Source organism: Plecotus auritus (genome assembly GCF_963455305.1).
Source record: "Plecotus auritus genome assembly, chromosome: 3".
Taxonomy (NCBI): Eukaryota; Metazoa; Chordata; class Mammalia; order Chiroptera; family Vespertilionidae; genus Plecotus; species Plecotus auritus.
In genome coordinates, this window is record NC_137772.1 from 174,862,194 (window position 1) to 174,885,548 (window position 23,355).

A 23,355-nucleotide genomic window follows, 5' to 3' on the forward strand; every position below is an offset into this window, starting at 1 on the left:
CATGATAGCCTGCGGCCTTCTCCTTCCCCACCCCCTCAGGTTCCCTCTGAGGCGGCCACTGCAGAAGCACTGGCCTAGGAAGATTCAGCTGGAGCTCAGGATTCAACCACGGTTTTATTGAGGACCTACTATGTGCTAAGCACCAGCTAAGTGCTCTCACAAACAATATCTCCAGGTAAGAGATTAATTTTGACCTGGCCCGCCTTCCTGCCCTCAGGCAGAAGCATTATGCCTACAGCTCACCAGTGCCCCCTTCCCTGCCTGGCCACTGGCTGTTCTCCCTGCACTGGCCCCTTTTTCTCAACTCTCCCCCTGTTACTCCCCCTCCTGCCTCAGACCTTCTCCTCTTAGGGATTTTCTAGGCTTCGAGGAGCTGCTGCCTTCAGTTTCTGGCTGTGGAGTCTCAGAAGGAGCCTTTTGGCCCCTAAATTCTTTAGAGAGAAATCTTTCAGGGGAGGACTGATTCCTGGGCTGGGTGGGTTCCAGTGATGAGGAGACATGAAGCTAGCTGCCCCGTGATGACCTGGGAACCCAGCAGGTCCATCTAGCTTTCTGTTTTCACTCAGTTTCACTTCCTGGTTCTCCTCAAGGACCTTGCACAATGCTGGGAGCAGGCCTGGGAAAGTGCCCTGGGCGATGGTGGAAGGAGCTGGCCTGGGAGGTTGTGCTGGGTCATTTACAGCAGGAGGCTGCTTTCTTCCCCTCCTGTAGGAACTGAGGGTTTCTCTCCCCCTGCCCCAAGGGCTGAGGGCTGTGAGCTCAGGTCTTCCCAAGTTTGGGGCTGTCCTTGTCCCTAGCATGAGCCCCACCCCCACCCCCACAGCCCCCCAGACCATCCACCTGCCCAGGGTAACCTCCTCAGTGCATAGACACACACCTTTGACTTCCAAACACCAAAGTTTCCCTGTGTTTCTCTACAACCATCGGGTTCTTTCTAGGCACACACTTTCTGGGGCGTGGCCCAGGGTGTGGGCCTGGGCCAAGGGGCAGTGGGGAGCAGGAACCTGGGTGCTAGAGGCTTCTTGGCTGGAGTCAGGTTTCTCTTGAGCCTTGGAGGCCCTACCGGAAGCCAGCCTCACCCCTCTCAGCTCTGAGTAGAAAAGGCAAAGCCACAGAGGGGGCTAAGCCTGGCTTGTCTGCCAAAAGGCCAGGGACTGTCTGAGCCCAATGATGGCCATTGGCAGGAACTGGAGCCTAGAGAATTAGACTAGGAGGCATCTTAGACACTCCTGGCCTCAGATAAGCTTATGTTCAAAGCCGAATCTTAGGGCAAATAGCCAGGGGCTGGGGCATAAGTAGAAGGCACTAAGAACTGAGTTTGAACAGGATGGCATTGCGAAGAAAATTAGAGCTGAAAAACCTCAGAGGACATCAGGACCAACTCTTTCAATATGCACATGAAGAAACAGGTGCTGGGACAGTGAAGGCTCATTCTTGTCACTCAGCAAGCATCCAGGACCAGAGCCTGGGTCTCCGACACCCGGCGGAGCCCTTCCCCAGCCATGCTTGGCCTCAATGTCCTCTCAGTTATTCTGAAAGTCCTGGGCCTTACCCATCTGACCTGCCACTTCTCCAATGGCCTATGACCCTGCCACACGCACAGCAGGATTCCTTGGTTTTAATGCCCCAATGAGTCAGCTAGGACGGGGGTAGAGGAGGGGCCCAGGGTAGCTGGTAGGCAGCTAGCAGGGGTCTTGTCCAGGAGACAGAGGCCCAAGGCATCATGGAGCTGAGATACAAACTCATGGGTCCTGGGTGTCTGGGACTTGGCCAGAGGCGAGGGCCTGGCAGGGCAGGGTGTCTACTGAAGGCTGGACGGGGCCCTGTGCCATGTGGCAGCTCTGGTAGGGCAGTGGGGTTGACCGAGGGCAGGGGGTAAAGTGCAGGCCCAGGCTCTCGGCCCAAGAGACTGGGATTCCCTGGCTTGGCCATCCTGGCACTGGGGCCTCCTTTGCACTCTGTCCTGGGTGGTAGCGAGTGCGCCCAGGGCATGGTGGTGGGGACAGAGCCAGGCGTCAGGGAGCCTGCTGCTCTGAGCAGGCCAGACAGTGGGGAGATCGGGTTTCAGCCCAGCTGTATTTTGGGCTGGAAGGGCTGGGGGCAGAGCTGGGCAGGCACAGCTGCCCCTAGAGGGGCACCCCCACTCCAGCACACACACACTACCTCCACCCAGATAGACCACCATTCACCGCCCCCCCACCCCACCCCCACCCCCACACACTGCAGGCTGAGGGGAGTCAGGTGTCAGCCTGTGGCTAGTCAATCACTTTGGGCTTCTCGAAGCTGTTGCTGAGTTTCTGTAGTGTCTTCTTGATCCGAAGCGCAGTGAGGCGGGCGGAGGGGTTGGGATACCAGCACTCCCGAATCATCTGAGCCACACCTGAGAGGACCTGGAGGAAGGGAGAGAAGCAGAGACATGGGTCAGGGAAGATGGAAAGGAGGAGGCGAGGAGAATGGCCCAGTAATGGGGAGACACAAGCAAGAGACAAAGGACGAGAAGAGGGGCCATGAGAGTGTTGAGAAGGAGGAGGGAGGAAGGACAGGAGCCGTAAGGGTGAGGGTGGGGGGGGATGGAGGGATCCAGGCAGGGATGAAAAGAGTAAAATGGAAAACAGAAGAGGAAGAATGGGATGAGGATGGAGAAAGGCAGGCAGGACAGAGATGTAACTCAGATCTTCAGGGGCACTCAGTCCCCCTCGGTGAACAGGGTCTGTGGAGCACCTGCCCCCACCCTCCACTGCCACCGAGACCCAAGAAGGGGGAGATGTGTAAGTCTCAGGGCTCCCGCACCCCCAACCAGACCCCAATGCTGAGGGCTGTGTCTCCCAGCCCCCACTAACCCTGGCTGGTGAACACTGGAAGAACGGGTGGTGAGCACTGCCCCCAACATGCACATGTCCAGGGAGGAACCCATCCCAGGAAGCTCAGATTTAACCACCTCAAGCTGGTTCTTAAGAGGGATTGTATGTGTGTGTACATCTGAATGCATGTGTGGCTTTTTGTGGATATGTATGCTGTGTAAAAATGTACATGTGGCCAAAACCGGTTTGGCTCAGTGGATAGAGCGTCGGCCTGCGGACTGAAAGGTCCCAGGTTCGATTCCGGTCAAGGGCATGTACCTGGGTTGCGGGCACATCCCCAGTAGGAGGTGTGCAAGAGGCAGCTGATCGATGTGTCTCTCTCATCGATGTTTCTAACTCTCTATCCCTCTTCCTTCCTCTCTGTAAAAAAATCAATAAAATATAAAAAAAAATGTACATGTGTCTTTGTATACATACACGTATGTATGTATGTGTGTACATTTATTCATTCTTTTAATAAACATTAATTGATGCCCTAACCGGTTTGGCTCAGTGGATGGAACGCCAGCCTGCGGACTGAAGGGTCCCGGGTTCGGTTCCGGTCAAGGGCTTGTACCTTGGTTGTGGGCACATCCCCAGTGGGGGGTGTGCAGGAGGCAGCTGATTGATGTTTCTAACTCTCTATCTCTCTCCCTTCCCCTCTGTAAGAAATCAATAAAATATATTAAAAAAAATAATAATAAACATTAATTGAGCACCAATTGTGGGCCAGGCACTGTCATAGGTAATGGGGATGTAAGGGTTACAAAGGAGACATGCTCTTTGTCTTCACAGGGTCAGCATTCTGGCACATACTTGCATGTGTATGTTATCTGTGAGTATGTTTAAGTAGAAGCATGTGCGTGCCTATATATGTTTATATACATGTGAGTATGTGTATTACAAAAGCATGTGAAGTATTTTGAGCAAAGATAAAAACAAACAAACAACAAAAACTGTATAGTAAGAAATGCAGCAGAGAACCTCTGATTTTCCCAGCAAGGTGAAGGGTTCTGAAAATCCCAGAATAACTAGAGTCCCTGTGGGGGTCCACAGGACAGAGATATGGGAGGGTGTGGCCAGGGAGTACCCTGGAATCTGCCCCCTAGAATCTATCCGGGGGAAGCCAAGGCCTCAGACACAAGTTCCTGGGCTCAGAAATTCCAGCTGTAAGCCACCACCCCATGCCATCCCAGCTCCACAGGGGCATCACCGGATCTGCAGCCAGCCTGTTGTGGATGGTGGGGGTCTGCTGGTCAACACAAACCACCTTCTTCATGTCCTCAAAGCTGGGATCATTGGGCACCACGTCATAGAAGGGTGGCTTATAGTCCTCCACAATGCCTGGGAATCGGGGGAGAGAGGAGACAGGGCAGTCACTCGGGACCCCAAGAAGGCCGATACTACCTAGAGGAGAGCCTTGCCCACCCTCTGTCCAGGGGCCAAGATACCAGTTGTCTGACCATGGTACCCTTTAGAGGGACAGTATAATATCCTATCTAATAAGGAGGGAATATGCTAATTGATTGCCCCGCCCTCAAAGATGGCAGCGCCCACAGCCAATGAGAAGGGAACATGCTAATTAACTGCCCCGCCCTCAAAGATGGCAGCACCCAGAGCCAATAAGGGGGGATATGCTAATTAACTGCCCCACCCTCAAAGATGGCAGCACCCACAGCCAATAAGGAGGGAACATGCTAATTGATGGCCCCACCCTCAAAGATGGCAGCACCCACAGCCACAAAATGGCAGCGCCCAGTCCCCTCAGCCCCCCAGCCGCTCAGGGCTGGCCCGAGGCGAAGGCAAGCCTCGGATGGTGGCTGCCCAGCCGCCCAGGGCCGCCCAAGGCTCAGGTAACCAGGGCCGGTCAAGGCTTGAGCTGCTGGCAGTGGCAGCAGCAGAGGTATGATGGGGCGTCGCCTTCCCCTGATCGCTGGGTCGCATCGTGCCCCTGAGGGCTCCCGGACTGTGAGAGGGGGCAGGCCAGGCTGAGGGACCCCCCGCTCCAGTGCATGAATTTTCATGCACCGGGCCTCTAGTTATAAATATATTTATAAATAATAATTACTACTACCATTTATTTTGCACTTACCATGTGCCAGGCATTGTGCTATAAATACTTTATTTGCATTATCCTGTCTTTACAATGATCTTATGGGGTGGGTACTATTATTACCTGTGTGTTACAGATGAAGAAACTAATGCTCAGAGAAGTTGAGGCCAAGGTTACACAGCTAGTAATGGCAGAGCCAAGACTTCAACTCATCTCATTGGATCCCTAGGCCAGATCTTGTTCCAGCCTTTCCATAGCTGCTTCCTACCCAGGCCCGGGCACCGCTCCCAGGTCCCAATGATCACAGATGCCCATAATTCCAATGTTTACTGTCCTAACTGCATTGCATTAAATCCTCACAATAACACTAGGAAGGAAGCAATGTTATGTGAGCCCCCCTCTATAAGCAATGAAATTAAGGCCTGAGTGGTCTTAATTAAGGAAATTAAGGAGCTTATCTAAATGCATAGGTAATAAGTGAGAGTTAGGATTTAAGCCCAGAAAATCTAACCAAAGGCCATGCCCTTGACCTCCATGCTACACTAAAGGGAGGGTAGCTGGTTGACTGTTGGGTGAGGATGTGGATGCAGGAGAAGGGGGAGAAAACGTCTCTCTTAAAGGAATTTCTACCCAAGTCCAAATAACACCCAGCCCTCTCAGAGATGGCACCCCCTCAGCCAGCAGCACCTCCTTATACCAAGTGCACAGTCCTTAGCAGGGGCTTTCTGAAAATGATGCCTATGGAGCTGCAGACGGCCCAGGCAGGAGAGGCCAGGCCCGGAAAAAGTGCCCCATGCCCCACCCTGCTTCCCAGGCCAGCCATGGACCAGGGCCACACAGCCACAGCCACAGCCCTGGAGAGCCTGCGCCAGCTGTTCTCCCCATGGCGGGCTTCCAGGCCAGCCCCTGAGCCGCTCGCGCCCTAATCAGTGCTGCACAGAGGCCTGAGCGTGTCTAATGGGCCTTTAATCAGTGCCGGGGCTGACACCAGATTACAGTGTTTATAATGCGCCACGAATCTGTGTGGGGCTGACAGGGCTTCCCTCCGCCCAGGAGCCTGCAGTCAGCCTCCCCTCGGCCCTGGCTGGTCCAGCCTTCCTTTCCCGCCGGCAGCCTGGTCCAAGGGGCCTCAGCTCCGTCAAGGTGCCCCCTTCCCTGACACCAGCCCCTAGAGCTGACTCTAAAAGCTCAGGCGTGAAGGGGCAGGAACCTGAGCCCCTGAGCCTCCCAGAGGGACTGGTTAGACCTCAGCCTCCACCCATCGATGACTGCTGAGAGCAAACGAAGCCGGGCATGGAGCTGGCCCCTCACAGATGCTCAGGAAATGAGAATGTCCCTCTCCCCAAGGAACAGAGCTCCAGTCATATCCTGAGGTTGTCTCCAAACTGTCAGGACTCCTGGCAGCCCTACTCTGTGGGCAGCCTCCACAAAGTCTGAAAAGCCTCTCCACCCAGTCCAGACACCACCATCATCCATGCACCCCAGGACTGGGAAGGCACTGGCCACAGGGCTGCCCATGGCATGGGGCCAGCAGGGATGAGGTCCCTCTGCCTGCTACAAGTCACTCTAAATCTGAGTCCCCTGTGGCACCCACAGTAACACGAGGAAGCAATAAGCAGGCAGTGCAGGCACTATTGTATCTCGCATGTTTTGTGGTCAAGGAAACCAAGGACCAGGGAGGTTTAAGTAGCACAGTGATAAACAGCACTGGCCCTAGAGTCAGAATGCCTGGTTTCAGACCCTGGTGCTGCATCTAACCAGCTGTAATTCTGGGTCTCAGTCCCCTCATCTGTAAAATGGGGAGGATGCTGTGTCAGGGATTCATTATGACAACAATAATTGTTACTAATATTTACTGAGCTCCAGATCTGTCCTAAATATTTTATTTGAATTATCTCAACCATTAGAAACTAGTTTTATTCTCACTTTACAAATGAGGAAACTGAGCACAGAGAGGTTAAGTAACGTGCCCGTGGTCAGTGGCAAAATCAGGAATTGAACCTAGGCAGCCTGATTCCCAACCCACGCTCTTAACTACTGAAGTGATACCAGCTTTCTGCCAACAGAGGATGATTAAGTAAGACAATACATGTATATCACATGGCATCTGGCACATATTTAAGCTCAATAAATGTTAGCTGCTATTAATATTCCTGTTATTATCACTTACCCAAGATTTCACAGCCAGAATCACAGACTCGCAGACTCAGATGAACCTTAAAAGGTTGCTCAGCTGAACCAGCTGGTGAGTAGCAATGAACGGAATACAGGCAGTGTGGCCACAAGCCCCCATCTCCTGCCTGTCTATCCACTTGCCCCCTCCCCCCTCCTCACCCTGTGTAGGGTGGGCCCTCACCATTGACGATGGTCCGGCGGGTGATCTCCCACAGCACCAGGCCAAAGGCCCAGATGTCCGTCCACTTGTAGGACTCGAAGCAATCGGTGCGGATCTGCTCATCCAGCACCTCGGGGGCCATGTACCGCTTGGTGCCCACTCGCGGGTTGTTGCCGATGTCCAGATAATCGCTGCTCTGCGAGTGCATCACAGCCAGGCCTGTGGGTACCAGGGCTGTCACTTCTGCTGCTCACCCCAGCCCACAGACAGGGTGGCCCCAGAGGCTGCGGTCCAGGGGGCAAGGTGGGGTTGCAGGCAAATGGAGACCTGCTCTGAGGCGGGCTGGGGAACACTGGCTCCCTTTCGTTTACTGTGTAGCGCTCTCTGGGTGCCCAAGGACCCAGCGAGATGTGAGTGGGCAAGGCATGCGTTATTACGCCCATTTCACAGAGCAGGACCCCAAGGCCCCATGAGTAGGAGCGATGTAGTCAGTGAAGCCCGGAGGATAACCCAGGTTCCTGGCTCCCTGCTCCTTTCTCCCAACTCCTGGAGCCCGGGGTGGGGTGGAAGGAGTTTAAGCTTAAAACGAGTGTTAGGCAAACGGTGGGGCTCTTGCGGAGGGGAAATGAGACAGCAAACATCTCTTTAAGTTTTAAAGCGCCAATCAGAATCGCCTGGGCACGCACACAGACACCTGGGCGAAGGTGGAGCCCACTGGAAAGGGGGACCGCGCCCGCGCGCAAAGGGGCCGCCCCTTCCCTGCCCCGCCCCGCCCCTTGGAAAGGCCCACCTTACTCCACCCCGCAGCTCACCCAGGTCTGCGATGCAACACTGCAGGTTGCTCTTGACTAGCACGTTGCGGCTCTTGAGGTCGCGGTGGGCGATGGCGGGTTTGCCCTGAGTGCCGAAGATCTCCACGTGCAGGTGCGCCAGGCCGCAGGCCGCGGACACAGCCAGCCTCAGGGCCAGGCGGGGCTCCAGCGTCTGCCTCTGCAGAAAGTCGTAGAGCGAACCATGCTCGTGGTAGTGCGTGATGAGCCACAGCTGCGTGCTCGAGTTGCGGGAAGTCATGTCCGAGGCTATAAAGCCTATGGGCAGAGGGTCAGGTGGCTCAGCCAAGGGTTTAGAGATGAGGGAGTCTGGACTGGCCAGGGTCAGGGCTGGAGGCACAGGATGGACTGAGTCAGGGCAAGCTGGGGCTGGGGCCTCTCTGGCTTAGGGCAGAGAGGAAGCCGGAATCAGAGGTTGGTTGAGGCTGAGGCCGGGCTGGGAGTCCTTCAGGGTTGGGTGTCCATAGGCTGGGGACTCCAGCCTTGAGTGCAAGGGAAGAAAGCCGGGGCCTGGCATCGTTCCCCCATCCCACCCCACCCCCACCCCACCCAGCTTGCCTAGGATGTTGTCGTGTCTGAGCAGCACTGTGTTGTAGATCTCAGTCTCCCGGAACCAGGACTGTTCATCCCTCGAGGAAAATATCTTGACCGCCACACTCTCACCATGCCACAGGCCTCGCCACACCTCGCCATAGCGGCCCTTTCCTGATCCAGTGGCAGGGGGGTGGAGGGGAGAGAAAGTCACACAAGCCCCTGGTCACAGTAGTCCCCAGCTGCACTGACCCATCTGCAGAACCTCTGACACTTATGCTTAACTTAATCCAGACCCACACCCCGCGCACAGGCCACCCCCACCTGCCTCTTGTTCCCTACTGGCTTCTGCAGAAGGATCTAGCCCTGACCCGTCTCCACCCACGCCGTGCCCATTCTGAACCAGACCTGGCCCTGTCTGTGACTCCAGAGACAAAGAGCTCTCTTACCCCTCCCTCCAAGCTCATGAGAGCCCTTGGTCCCCATCCCCCAGGCTCACCCACACATTCCACCAGGGCGACCTGCCGTGCCACAGTCCTCTGCACCAGGAAGGGGAGCCCCGAGCCACTGCCTGTTGTGCAGTCACTGTCCAGGAAGTCCTGAAGGTACAAAGAGGCCACTGAGAGCTGTCCCTCACCCAGCCCCCTTCTCTCTCCCGACCTGGCCCCTGCTACTGTGGCTGCATGCTCCTCACTCACCCAGCTCCCCATCTGATTGTGCCTTTCTCGGCTACCTGTCACTCTGCATCCCTTTGATTCTGTGGCTTCTGCTTAACCCTCCCCCCGACCCTGTGTCCCATGTTCCCCATGCTCATACCCCCAACATGCTGTCCCCCTGCTCGGATGCCTTCAGGATGAGTCTGGATTCCCCCAGCTCGCTGTGCAGGTGCTGATGTTTCTCCTGCCTCCGCCGGACATGCCACAGGCCCAGGGCACACAGGACCACCAGGACCAGCAAGGCCAGCACAGGGCCCAGGATCAGAGGCAGCTGGCTATCTACTTGCGGCTGCTCCGGGGTTGGGTTGGCTGCCAGAGAGAGGATACTGAGACCCGGCTGCCATCGGGGCATTTCCCTTACCACACCTTGCCGCTGCCATTAGATCCCAGGGTCCTGCCTCCCCACCCTCCTGGCAGGCATGAGAGGAAAGCAGGGTGAGAGGGCAGGGTCTGAGAGGCGGGGTAGGTGGTGCTGAGGCAGCAGACATACCCTCCAGCTCCAGGGACACGTTGTGGTTGCAGAGGGAGCTGTAGCAGCAGTAGTGGTTGACGACATCATTGGGGCGTGCCCAGCAGAGTTCTGGGTGCATGTTGCCACAGCCCCGATGTTCCTGGGGGTGCCTGCCCTCCTCCCGCACCAGCACTACAGTGCACCAGCTCCCCTGACAGGTAGACGTCTTGCATCGTGGACCCTTACACGTGCAGGTCACCAGTGGCCCCCGAGAGGGCTTCACAGGGTCGCCTGGGAGACACAGCAGAAGCTCAGTCACCCTGAGCCCAGTTCCTCAGGCTGAGCCCAACACCCACTGCTCTCTCCCCTCTGACCTTTCAGACAAACCCCTTGAGGCCTTGGTCCCTTAGTTCCACCCTCAGGTTATCCTTCCCTCCAGGGGGCAGCTGAGACTGTGAGAAACAGGCCTCCATCCCTTCCCTGACCCCAAGGCCTCCTCCCCAGTTCCAGGCCCAGCCCTGGCCCCCAGCCCCAACCCTGAGGACTCTTTCAGGCCCTCTCTGCCAACATCCCCACTCTCTGTACCCCCTAGATAGAGCAAAAGGGGGTTGGGGTAGCCTGTCTCCTGCCCTCCAGCCAAGCTCCAAAGTCCCTTCTCCCCAACTCCTCAAACAGCCCCAGCAAGAGCTGAGCCCCTTTCTCCATTCAGGCCCCTGTTCCCTACAGGACTCACCCTTGGTCAGGTTCAAAGCCATTAGTAGCATCAGAAGGCATCTCCTGGGGGGGTCCAAGCTCATGGTCCTGGAGAGAGGAGCAGGAGAGGGGGTGCAGTAAGATCTGTGAAATGTGATCCCCTCAGTGTTTTCAGCCACTGACCGTGGGTCCCTCCCACCCAGAGGAAATCACTGGGAGTGTTTTTTGGGGGGGCAGGCAGGCCTCCTCCCGACTCCACTGCGCCTGGCTTTGGGGTGGGGCCTGCAGGGGAAGTCCTGGTTCACTTCCCCATGGAAACCATCCTGTTAGGGGTAAAGGGTGGGGAGCCATGTTTAAGTGACTGAGAGCTTGGGGGAGATTCCCAGCCCCGCAACCCTGCTGCTGAGCTACAACTGGAGGGCACAGAGGGCTCGGGACTGGGGTGAAGGACCATCTCTTCAGCAGCAACCCCTTCTATCCTCTGCCTCTTGCCCATCCCCTTCTAGCCTCCCCCACTGCCCACCCATTTCCCAGCGCCCCCCCCCCGCCCCGCCCCAGCCCTGGCTGCCTCAAACATAAACAGGCTCCTGTCTTCACTTCCTGCCATTCAGGGTCCCGCCAAGCTAGGAACAGGAATCAAGATTGTTTAGATTGGGGTCTGGATAGAACAGGCAGGAGTCACGCACAGCATGGAGGTCAGGACACATTCCCAGGGCAGGCCGGAGCAGCACAGGGGCTGGAGAAGCCACCTGTGCTGGAACACCCTGTGACCGAATCCGAGGGGACACCTAGTGACTCACAAAGTCCAGTTCTTAAGTCAGAGATGACAGGATTAAGGCTCAGACAGGGGCAGAGACTTGTCCAGGTCCAGACAGGATTCAGTGGTGGCACCAGGAGCACACCCCAGGTGTGCAGACGCCCAGTCCAGTGCTCTTTCCTCTCTGTCTCCCAATCCAGGTGGCAGCCCGTGTCCGAGCCCTCCGAGCTGTAGCAACCACACAGCTCCCACAGAGCTGGCTCACTAGGCGAAAAGAACCTCCTGCAACCAGAGTATCAGAGGCCCTCTCGGCGCCATCCCTGGCCCCCTTCTCTTTCCTTGCTGTCCTGGGAAAGGGTGAAGGCGGGGCCAATGATGTGGGGAGGGAAGTGAAACACACTTAGACACTGAATGTTTGACCTTCTGTGGCTGGCTAAGGTTGACCTTTCCCAGAAGTTGGATGGAGAGTGTCAAGGGGAGTAATTCTGGTCTATGACACACCCCAAACCTGGTCCCAAACCAACTAGTGCTTCACAGCTACCCACTTCTTCATTTCTCAAAGGTTTAGAACAAGCAGATAAGGGCCGGGGCTGCAGCAAGAAGGACTGAGGTCAGACAGTAAGAAGCACTCTCTGAACGGTGGCAAATAAGCAGGGTTTTGCCTGTGGACTGGGTCCCCAGATAGAGGCAACTAACACGAGGGCCGGGAGTGTCTTCTGACCGGGTGAGGCTGACTATGGCTACAGAGGCTCAGAAGGCCATGGCCTAAGAATGGTGCCAGATGAAGATACAAGATGCTAAGGCTCTGGGGCAGGATGGCTGGGGGTGGGGGGAGCTTTGTATGCCTCTCTGCTGGTGGCAGCTCTGCCTTCCTGCCTGGGCTTCCTCTGCCCTAGAGGCCCAGAGCTGGGGAAGGAAATGGAGCCCTGCGCTGCCGCAGCTGTGTCCCCAGCCTCTGCCTGACCTCCTGCCTCTGGCCCCTCGGGGCAGGCAGTGAGGACTCCAGCAGGGACTCTGCAGTGGTACTGGAGGCTGAGGGGGAGCCCCAGGCAAGCTGAATTTGTCCACTGGGGTATAGGCAGGAAGCCATCCTTGGCAGTAGCCTTTGCTTGCCCAGAAAGCAGCTAAGGAAAGGGTATGGGGCAGGAAGGAAAAAGTGGAAAACAATGAGGATAAATCTGGCATCCTCCTAGGACCCTTTACCCATACTCCACTTTTCTGACCATGCCCCAGTGCACCCTCTCACCTACTGTAGTAGGCATCAGGATCACCTGAAGGGCTTGGTTAGCAATGTACATTCTTTGTCTCACCCCCACTCCAAAATCTGATTTGATCAGAATCTGGGATCAGCAAGAAACATGCTTTTTTTTTTTTTTTATCCTCACCTGAGGATATGTTTTTATTTATTAGAGAGAGAGAAACATTGATCGGCTGCCTACCATATGCGCCCCAACCACATATGCAACCTAGGTATGTGCCCTGACCGGAAATCAAACTCACAACCTTTTTGGTGTACGGGATGATGCTCCAACCAACTGAGCCACCCCATCAGGGCAAGAAACATGCATTTAAAAAAAGTTCCCTGGGTAATTCGAATCAGTGGGTACCATGATGTCCTACACCACATGAGACGTAGTCGCCATGCTTTCATTTCATAGGACCTGCTGGTGAGTGGGTGTGGGGTGCAGAGGACAGGACTCTCACTCCCATCCAGGGACCTCCCCCTTTACGGGAGAAGAAGGAAACACAAGGCTAAGCATGGAAGTCAAGGTCTTGGAAACACTGTGGAGGGAGGGCGGGTCCAGGCTTTGCTCCTGACATCCAATCCACCTCAAGCCTCCCAGGCCCAGGAACGGCACAAGGAGACCCAACTCTGGTCTCATCTGGGAATGTGGGGGAGTAAAATTGTGACTGTCCAATTTCTAACTGTGCCCAGTGTAAGGTTAAGTACAGGAGGGTGCTGACCAGTCCAAACTCAGAGCTGACTCCGTGTGATTCTTCCTGCAACCTGACTCTAACACAAACGGACTCCTGGGGACTGGCGGTATCCTTTCATTTCTAAGCAAAACTGCATGAAAGATCTCCTGCTGCAGAAGCATCACTGTTATTGGCCAGAAATCACAAATGCTAAACTAATATCAAACATTAACTGACCACTGTGAAGTCCTCAGTAATAAGAGTTAACCTTCTCTGAGTTATGTGCTATGTACTGAACTTTAACGGTTGACCTCGTTTAATCCACACAACAACCCAATGGGGAAACTGAGGCTCGGGGATGTTAAATCTGTTGCCTTGATTGACATAAATTACTGATCATAAATCCTTCCTTGGTCACGTTATTCCTCCAATTGTTTGGTGTTGGGTGAGCCCCACCACGGAGGAAAAAGAGTGAGTGGGTCTCACCAACATTAACAGATTGTCCACTGCTGTCATCAACAGGTGCCCGGTGTGGGTTTGTTTAGATGTGGAGACAGAAATCAAGTTAGCTGTAGGCTTAGTCACAGGTGGGAGAACCAGAGTAGGGGGTGCTGGGAAGGTGGTTGTCAATCTCTGCTCCCCATCACACCTGAGGGATTGATAAAACCTGCTCCGGCCAGCAGCAGTGGCTCAGCACAGCAAGGAAGTGCCTCACTCTGCCCATCTGACCCAAACAGGGGAGGCCGGACTGAGCTGCCCCCACCAGGCTGCCCCCACCAGGCTGCCCCTTACCAGACACAAAGCACTTTCTCTGCATCACTTCATGAACCCTCAACAGCCGTGCGATATAGCACCACGCCTGTGCAGAGGAGCAGAGGTCAGGATCTGGCTCTGGCTCATGTAAACGTGAATTCAAATCCTGTCTCTGCCACGTAGAGCTATGAGATTTGGAACAAGTTACTTAAACTTTCTGAGGTTTAGGCTTCCCTGCGTAAAATGAGAAGAAGAATAGTGCTCATTTCATAGGCATCATGTAGTAAAATCAGTTAGCAGAGTACTAAGTGGTACATAGTAGGCACTTAACACGTGTTAGCAAAGCCCAGCCATCCATTTACACCATCCCCGGAGCTTTGGACAAGCAATTGCAGTCTGAATCTGCGCTTCTGCTGTAGGATGGGTATGATAACCCCTCTGCTCCGTTGTGGCGAGGATTACATGAGAAATACATGTCTGCACAGTACTCAATAGATGGCAGTTACCTTTAACCACCCAATGAGATGGAAGGGCAGGTACTAGGACAAATGGGGCAGGAAGGGATTAGAGAGGACAGACCTGATGCAGCCAGAAGACGCCCATAAACACAGAGGGGGTGAGAGCTACTGTCCACCTTGGCCCTGACCTCGAAGAAGAAAAAGGGGAGGGGGTGGCGGCTTCAACAGCACTGGCCTCCAGGGTGGACTGGAAACCTGGGGTTGCCTCCTGCAGGGAGCCTGCGCTCCCTCTGGCTGCGTGCTGGAGGAAGGCCACGGCAGGGGGTGACCTGACCACGCAGGGTTAGAGGTGAGGCGTGGGGGCTGCAGTTACAGCGTCAGATCCTTGAGCAGGAGCTGCCAGGGCAGGGCTGGCTCAAGACGTCTGACGTGGACCCTCTCTCCCAGGCCAGCCAGCTGCCAGCAGGGACATGTGACCCGTTCTCCGTGGGTGAAGCAGGGCGGGAGTCCGCCTGCCCTTTTACGTGGATTACAACAGGAGAGCAGAGAGCCCAGGGACTGCAGGGAGCAGGGTTTGAGTCCCAGTCCGGTTCAGTCCAGCCCCGCCCAGTCTCAGGTGGCGTGGTGGGCCGCCGCGGGAGGGTGAGGGATCCTGTGGCCCTGATGAGCTGGGCTGACCCTGCGGCGACCTCACCAAGGGGCTCCGCCCTAAGGGAGGGCCCCCTTGGGTGGCTCAGGCCGTCCCCCCACCCCCGGCCCCGCCCGCGGACCTCTTCTCACCTGTGGGCCCGCCCGGGTGGCGGGGCGCTGGCGGGTGCGGGTGCGACGGCCGCGGTGGCACCGCGAACCCTGGACGGCGGGCAGGGGTCTGGGCGCGGCCCGGACGAGGCTGGGCCCCGAGGCGGCCGGGAGGGGCTCGCTCGGCGCTGCTGGCGCGGCGGCCTCCCGGGACTGGGAAAGGGGCCGGAGCAAAAATGTTTCTTATTCCAGCGTCTTCCTGCTTGGCCGCGGCCCCACCACTCCCTCCTAATAAACCGTTTCCTATTGCCCAGCTCGCCGACGGGCCGCCCGCTCGCCCCTCCTGGGGCCGCAGGGCCCGGGCCCTCCCCCGCGCGGCTCCCAGACCCGGGGGCAGCCCCCCAGCCGCCCCCAGCCCCCCCAGTTCCAGGATCTCGGCCGCGCCCCCGCCCCGAGCCTCCCACATCCGCCTCCCCGAGGGGGCGGGCCTTGGACTCGGCTGCAGGGGTCGCCCGGGGTCCGGCCCGGAGCCAAAGGGGCTGGAGCGCCACGGGAGGCACCGTCTGACGCGGGGGTAGGGGTAGGGTGGGGTGGAGGCGCCCCCGGCCACTCGGAGCCGCGAGGGGTGACCTGGCATCTTGGGATGGAAGGGGTCACCGTGCGAAGGACGTGCGGGGAGGGCTTAGGGGAGAGAAGTTACCTGTCCTCCCCCACCTTCAAGCCCCGGTCCAAGGGCAAAGCGTGGGGCTAGCGGGGTACGAAGATTTGGGCCCCCTCTCCTCCCTCCCTCCCTCGGGGAGTGCCACCGGTCCAAATCCTTCGGCCTCCTCCCTCTGTCCCCTCCACCCCCGCTGGTCCCCTCCCGTCTTCCGCAGCCTCTGCTCAGCGCGGGGAAAGCAGGCCCAGACGGCGGCGGCGCGAGGACAGCCTGAACCCCTCCAGCTGGCGGCCGCGCGCAGCCCGTGGCGAAGGCGCCTCTGGCCTCCGTGGGTCTCCGGGATGGACGGAGAGGCTGGAAACTTTTTGTACGGCTCCCTGTGGGCGGCCCCTCACCCACCAAAGGGAGCTTTAGCGACGGGGACCAGAGCCTCCGCTGGACACTGCTGGACAAGGGGGACCAGGCTTTGCAGGGAGCGGAATGGCTTCTCCCCGGGGAGAAACAAACTCACCCTGAAAGCAAGTGTGTTCCTAGCCTTCCACCAAGACGCTGAAGTCGGGGAATCCAACTAGTTACAGAAGCTCAGACAACTGACACGTCCCCATGCCTCAGCCCCCATCTGTTAAGTGGACCTCATAAACAGCCTCACAGGATTGGCTCAGTCTGACACAGGGTAGGCCTTCAATGGAAGTGTTTAATTACATTAATAAATGAAAAGGCCGAGGAGGTTGGTCTCAGCCAAGGAGAAAGACATGGGTATTAGAAGCAAGAGGAGACCTCTGTGCTGGTGGGAATGCAGACTGGGGCAGCCACTATGGAAAACAGTATGGAATTTCCTCAAAAAATTAAAAATCAAACTGACCCAGTGATCCCACTTCTAGGAATACATCCTAAGAATACAGAAACACCAATAAGAAAGAATATATATACCCTATGTTCAAAGCAGCACAATTTTCAATAGCTAAGATCTGGAAACACCCCAAGTGCCCAGTAGATAAATGGATTAAAAAAGCTGTGGTACATTTACACAATGGAATACTATGCAGCTGTAAAAAAGAAGGATCTTGCCCTAACCGGTTTGGCTCAGTGGATAGAGCATCAGCCTGTGGACTCAAGAGTCCCAGGTTTGATTCTGGTCAAGGGCATGTACCTTGGTTGCGGGCACATCCCCAGTAGGGGGTGTGCAGGAGGCAGCTGATCTATGTTTCTCTCTCATCGATGCTTCTAACTCTCTATCCCTCTCCCTTCCTCTCTGTAAAAAATCAATAAAATATATTTTTAAAAAAAGAAGGATCTTTTACCCTTTGAGACAGCATGCAGGGACCAGAGAGTATCGTGCTAAGTGAAGTAAGCCAGTCAGAGAAAGACAAGTATCACATGATCTCACTTATATGTGGAATCTAATGAACAAAATAAACCACCAAACAAAATAGGTCCAGAGGCATGGAAGCATGGCACAAATTAATGGATCTCAGAGGGAAGGGGGTGGGAGGTTGGGCAGAGAATAACCAAAGAGTTTATATGCACACTAGAGGCCCGATGCATGAAATTCGTGAGGGGAGGGGGTCCCCTCAGCTTGGCCTGCTCTCTCTCGCAATCCAGGACCCCTCGGTGAAATGTCCGGCAGTCGGACATCCCTCTCGCAATCCGGGACCCCTCGCTCCTAACTGCTTGCCTACTCGCTCCTTACTCCTTGGCTCGCTGCTCCTTAGCACTGCCCCCAAGGCAGCTTCCGGCACCACCGCTGCACTCGCCAGCAGTGAGCCCGGCTTCTGGCTGAGCATGCTCCAGCTGTGGAAGTGCACTGACCACCAGGGGGCAGCTCCTGCATTGAACGTCTGCCCCCTGGTGGTCAGTGAGTATCATAGCGACTGGTCATTCTGGTCTTCCACCTTAAGGGTCGCTGGGCTTTTATTGTATAGACTAGAGGCCTGGTGCATGAAAATTCGTGCACTTGCAGTGGGGGGGGGGTCCTCAGCCCAGCCTGCACCCTCTTGCAGTCATGGAGCTCTCAGGGGATGTCCAACTGATGAGCCCTCTGTGGGAGGCGACTGGGCGGGCTGATCAGGGGCTGGCGCCAGCCGGCAAGTGACTAGCCCTGCCTCCCCCCCCCCCCCCGCCAATCACCCCTCCACTGCCACTGGTCACCGCCATCCCCCATTCACCATCCCGTCCCTCTGCCTGCTGGCCTGGTGCCACCTGCTTGCCAGCCCCACCTCCCACTGACTGGTCATTCTAACATTAGGTCGATTTGCATATTACGCTTTTATTATATAGGACTAGGGTCCCAGTGCACGAATTTGTGCACCTTGAAAGGAACTGTGGGACACAAGGCTGCGGTGGGCACAGGGGTGGGTCTCGGCCCATCCTCCATGCTCCTGCTTGGCCCCTCCAACCACGGCCCCCAGTCCCCTCTCTGTCAGCAGCCCTGTTTCTGCCACCACTGTTCCCATGCACTGACGGCACCAGCTCCACTTGAACCCACTGATGATGAGGAGCGACTGGGGCCAGTGCCAGGAGCGGGTGCAAGCAGGGCCGGTGCCATCAGCGGGTGTGAGCAACCACCCCTAAGGAACAGGGCGAGGTGGAGACACCTTCAGGAGCGATCAGGGCTGGCAGCTGCCACTCGCACCCACTGATGGCGCTGAGCGATCAGGACCAGCGCCGGGCACCGGAGCGGGTGTGAGCGGTGGCTCTGGCACCAGCAGCGGGTGTGAGCAGAGCCATTGCTGGCAGCGGGTGCGAGAGGCAGCTGCTGGCCCCGATCGCCCTTCAGAAGGAGGCGGAGGTGGAGAAGCTCTGAGAGGTGATCGAGGCCGGCAGCCACCACTTGTACCCGCTGACGGTGCTGAGCAATCGGGGCCAGCGCCGGGCACCAGCAGTGGGTGCAAGCGGCAGCTCTGGCGCCGGCAACGGGTGTGTGCGCCAGGCAGGACCATGGCACGTGGGAGCGAAGAATTTTCAGTAACCACCAGAGGCTCACCCTGATGACAGCGACCGGCACCCTGCCTTGGTCTGGCGCCCTTGCTCACCTGCTCCACCATCCCGCCGCTGCCAACGCTCACCATGTTCTGCAGGTGCCCCCTGGTGGTCAGCGCACATCATAGCAACCAGTTGTTTGGTTGTTCCACTCTTCGGTCTATTTGCATATTATGATTTTATATATATATAGATATGCATAATCCATGGACATAGACCAGTGGTTGGCAAACTGCGGCTCTGTTGACTGAGTTTGCCGACCACTGACATAGACAATAGTGTGATGAAGGCCTGTGGTGGGGTGGGAACTGGGTGGAGGAGGGCAATGGGGGGACATCTGTAATACTCTCAAAAATAAAGATTTAAAACAAGAGCAGCCCTCTAAGGTGTCTTGCTCTAATATGGAGGTTCTGTAAGATGGGCAAGGGACCCCCACCCTTTGACAGGAATAGAGGCTGGGGAGACAATAGCTAAAGGCATCCATTGTTGACTGACCTCACTTCCTTTGCTGCAATCCTCCCCCTCCCCCTCCCGCACCCCCCCCCCCCCCCCAGCTGCTTCACAACAGGAGCCTGTGAATTCCAGAACCAAGGCACACCCAAATTTCAGTGTCAGGACAGACCCGTGTCCTGTAGCCAATAGGAAGTACTATAGGATTAGTGTCTGCTCTTTCAGATTATAGCGGCCACTTGGCACTCTATTAGCTGGAGACATGAGAGTGTGGCCGCGTGGCTGTCTTTCATACCCACTCTCTCCCCTGCCCTGCGATGGCTTCTGAGAAACCTCTCCCAGCCCCAGCCCCAGCCCACGGATCTCTGTCCTGGGACGTGGAAGTCCGGCTTTCCCAAGGGAAGCGTTCATTCTGAGACACACCCTGAGAACAGAAACATCACGGACCAGAGCTGAGAGTCGCCAATGTGAGTCAGTGGGGGTGGGGGACTTTATCTGGAATCGGTTCATGAAATAGATAAAAGTAGAGCACTTTTGGAGGAGGAAGACAGGGCCGGGTGGGGGATGGGCTGTTCATCAGTGCTGGAGTCTACACTCCCCACCACCCTGCCCCCAGGCATTGAGTCCTCTGGGCCCTGACTCGTGCTCTCTGGAGCTTCTTGTGAAACTCATGGCTTCACAGCAGCAGGGAGGCTGGGGCAGGCACCCGAGGAGGGACAGCGTTGGAGAAAGCAGTGGAGACTCAGCCCAGTGAGGAAAGGGAAAAGGAATTGCAGACTATGTCCAAGTCTACAAGAATTAATTACACAGAAGGACCAGCTGTTCCCCATAATCAGCGAGGACAGAACAAGAGGAAACAGGCCTAAAGGACTGAGATTTAAATTTAGATATTCAGAAGGATTTCCCAGCAGTGTGAAGCACAGGCCTGCTCCTGGGAAGGGTGTGTGGGTGAAACCTCAAGCTGAGTCTCACCTACGGAAGGCAGGTGCCCTGGAGCTGGCATGAAGGCAGAGGGATGAACAACTTGGTTTTTCAGGACCAGCGATGAGTGTTGAGTTTAAGTATTGCTTTTGCCACCAGGGCAGGGCCAACTCCACGGTTTCCCCCCTCTGTAGATGCAAGGCGCCACGTTTCACTTAATGCTCTGCTGCTGCCATCTTGAAATTCTTAATGATGTTTGAACAAAGGGCTCAGCATTTTCATTTTGTGCTGGGCCCCACGAAGTATGTAGTTGGTTCTGCACAAGGATGAGCAGGAAGAAAAAGCAAGGGAGGAAATTAGCAGAGGGTGAGCTGGGCTTTGCCTTCCTTAAATTGCAGAGCAGGAGATTTAGATCAGACAACCTAGGGATGTTTCAGATGAGAGAGACATGAACAGTAAGTAGCACAGGGTCCCCGAGGAGGAAGAACTGCGTCTTCTCTAGGGGAGAAGGGAGGCAGATACCTGTGAAGTCCATGTTCCATCTCTTCAACACAGAGGGGAGAACCCCAGCTTTGTGGGCTGGATGCAGCTCCGTTCTGCCTGGAGGAGGAAGCGGCCCCCTCCGTCTCCTGCAGCTCAGGGCAGGAGGTGCCACAGTGCCCTGGGTTCCAGGCCTGGATCAACCTCTCGGGCCTCAGATTCTTCCTCTGAACACCGAGCTGTTTGCACTGGAGAGTTGCAAAGATCCTTCCCAGCCTTGTATGATCTTCTTTGACTCTATGATGGGGGAAACTACCCCGTCGGTCTTCAGGCCCCGTCACCACAGCTCACTTTGGCTGGCGCCAAGGTTTGGGGAGGGTGTGGGCAGCCCAGCACCTTAGGAAGAGGCTGGCAGACAGGGGCCCGATGGTGTGAGCCACCTGCTCCTGTCCGGCTCCTCCAGGATGTCCTACAGGGTTCATCCGCTCCTGGCCCACCCTGAAGCCCTGGGATGACTCATCTCAGGATGGAGCCTTTTGAGGAAGGGCTGGCATGTCAGGGCAGGAGTCTGAGATTAGACGGTACCCACACAATGCCTCGGGGTGGGTTGGCTTGCAGCCTGGGCTCTGATGAAATGCTGCTCCAGGAACGGCCTCCTCCCTGAAGTCCAGCGACCTCTGGAATGTCCCTCCCCACAAGCCTCCTCGAGGCTCTGACCCTCCCCTACCCCACTGGTCTGGCCAGAGGAGGGAGAGGAGAGGGGGTGGGAAGGGCCACCTTGGAGCTGGAGGCGCTATGTGTGGACATCAGCTCCTATACCTGAAGAAAGGGCTGGTGATCCCTCCTCTGCCAATTCTCAGAATAAAAGCAAACATCCGGGAGCGTCCTCTACCAGCTGAAAAACCCACACGGATGTTTGGTTTGTTTTGAGGGAGGGAGGCCCAGCTGTGGGACAGGGAGAAAGAGCATGAAACTAGAGTCAGGAGACCAGAGGTTTGGCTGTGTGATGGGGCCTCTATTTTCTTACCTGTTCAGAAATGGGTGCTGAATGGTGCCTCCCCTACTAAAAGCTGCCACAGTGGGCTGTGAAGTAGGAAGCAGCCATTCTGAAAAAATATGCGAGACATTCCTAATAAAAACAGGGTAAAAATAAATAAGTACATGAAATGCTGCAGCCGAGTTTATAATGAGAAGCAACTGTGCCCACCCTCAGACCCTCTTGCTGAGGCCAGCCCCTTCTCAAGGGTTCAGCTATTCATTTCTCTGACATTTACTTCGATAACCTAAATAATGTTTACACTGCCATCTCCAGATGTTGTTCAGCTTTGTTGAAGTATAATTGATAAATAAAATTGCAAGATATTTAAAGAATACATCGCAATGACTTGATATACGTATACATTGTTGTTGTTAATCCTCACCTGAGGGTTTTTCAGAGAGATTGAAAGGAAGGAAAGGAGGGAGGGAGGGAGGGAGGGAGGAAGGGGTTGGGGGAGAGAGAGAGAGAGAGAGAGTGAGAGAGAGAGAGAGAGAGAGAAACATCCATAGGAGAGAGACACAACTGGGACTGGGGAGCGAACCTGCAACCCAGATATGTGCTCTTGATCAGGAATTGAACTTGAGACCCTTGGGTACTTGGGCCGTTCCTCTGACCACTGAACCACACAGGCCAGGGCCTGTGTGTGTGTGTGTGAACATTTAAGTACTACTCTCTAAGCTAATTTCAGTTATACAATACAGTGAGACACCATGTTTTACATTAGATTCTGAGATCTTATTCATCTTATAGCTGAAAGTTTGTACCCTTTTAACATTTCCTAGTTCCTCCATTCATCCACCCCCAGCTCCTGGCAACCATTTTTTTTGTTTGTTTGTTTTTTTGTTTTGTTAATCCTCACCCAAGGATATTTTTCCATTGATTTTTAGAGGGCGTGGAAGGGATGGGGAGAGACAAGAGAGAGAGAAGCATCGATGTGTGAGAGATACATTCATTGGTTGCCTTCTGCACACGCCCCCACCAGGGGGGGGATTAAACCTGCAACCGAGGTACATGCCGCCCACCGGAATCGAGCCTGGGACCCTTCAGTCCTTGGGCCAACGCTCAATCCACTGAGCCAAACCATCTAGGGTGGCAACCATTTTTTAAACTCTATTTCTATGAATGTGACTTTTTTTTTACACTCCATATATAAAGGATACCATGTAATATTTGTCTGTCTGCTATTTATAGACTTTAAAACTTCATAATTTAAGTCATTTACTTTCTCTTCCTTCTAATTATTTATCGTTATGTTGTTATTTTGTAACAATGCCCCTTTAGTTCATGTTCTATTAGGGTCACATGGTATCCCTTGACCCTTCCCTAAGTAAGTATAGTGCCGCCCCCTTCCCTAGAGCTGCAATTTTGTGCAAAAAAGGAACATGTGTCAATTAGCCGAGGTGCACAATCCCCACTCAGGATGGTGGGAGAGCATTTTGGATGGCACAGGAGTTCCTAGAGGCACCCACTTTTGTCCACTAAAGAGTAGCAGGGCCTGAGTTTGCTGGGGTGAGGGTGCCCGAGTTGGCCGGCAAGGGTGTGGGGGTCTGGTAGGCTCTGGGGTGGTGCTGAGAAGACCATTGCAGCTTGGGCATAGGGTCCAAGGGGCTACGGGAACTATTCCCAAAGGGGAGGGCTTGGTATTTGGACAAGGATGAGGTTCCCAGGGCTTGAGGGCAGGTACTGGCCCTGGCTGGGAGGCAGATCCTTTGACAGAGGGGCAGCTGGCTGGGCGAGGCCAGAGGCCAGCGGGATT

At 55.5% G+C, this 23,355-nt stretch overlaps 1 protein-coding gene across 2 annotated transcripts; it reads right to left on the reverse strand.

The window, feature by feature from the left end:
• Nucleotides 1–1,371: 1,371 nt before the first annotated feature.
• ACVRL1 (activin A receptor like type 1) lies at nucleotides 1,372–21,031 on the reverse strand. 2 transcript variants are annotated; one of them, XM_080660614.1, is made up of 11 exons: nucleotides 15,773–15,899; nucleotides 15,115–15,285; nucleotides 10,490–10,557; nucleotides 9,796–10,047; nucleotides 9,406–9,614; nucleotides 9,089–9,188; nucleotides 8,617–8,763; nucleotides 8,041–8,316; nucleotides 7,250–7,447; nucleotides 4,054–4,184; nucleotides 1,372–2,390 (listed from the first exon to the last, which is right to left on the reverse strand). In XM_080660614.1, the coding sequence occupies exons 3-11, from the start codon at nucleotides 10,551–10,553 to the stop codon at nucleotides 2,256–2,258; spliced, it is 1,512 nt and encodes a 503-aa protein (XP_080516740.1). In that variant the 5' UTR covers nucleotides 10,554–10,557; nucleotides 15,115–15,285; nucleotides 15,773–15,899; the 3' UTR covers nucleotides 1,372–2,255. The 2 variants fall into 2 exon arrangements, with proteins under 2 accessions (XP_080516740.1, XP_080516739.1); XM_080660613.1 differs by lacking the exons at nucleotides 15,115–15,285; nucleotides 15,773–15,899 and adding an exon at nucleotides 20,603–21,031.
• Nucleotides 21,032–23,355: the final 2,324 nt, after the last annotated feature.

Coding starts and splice junctions, on each gene's coding strand:
- ACVRL1 (XM_080660613.1), bottom strand. CDS start 20,622: ATGGAACATGGACTTCACAG. Junction 10,048..10,489: donor GGCTTTGAACCTGACCAAGG/GTGAGTCCTGTA, acceptor TGTGTCTCCCAG/GCGACCCTGTGAAGCCCTCT. Junction 4,185..7,249: donor CCGCCGGACCATCGTCAATG/GTGAGGGCCCAC, acceptor CCCGATTCCCAG/GCATTGTGGAGGACTATAAG.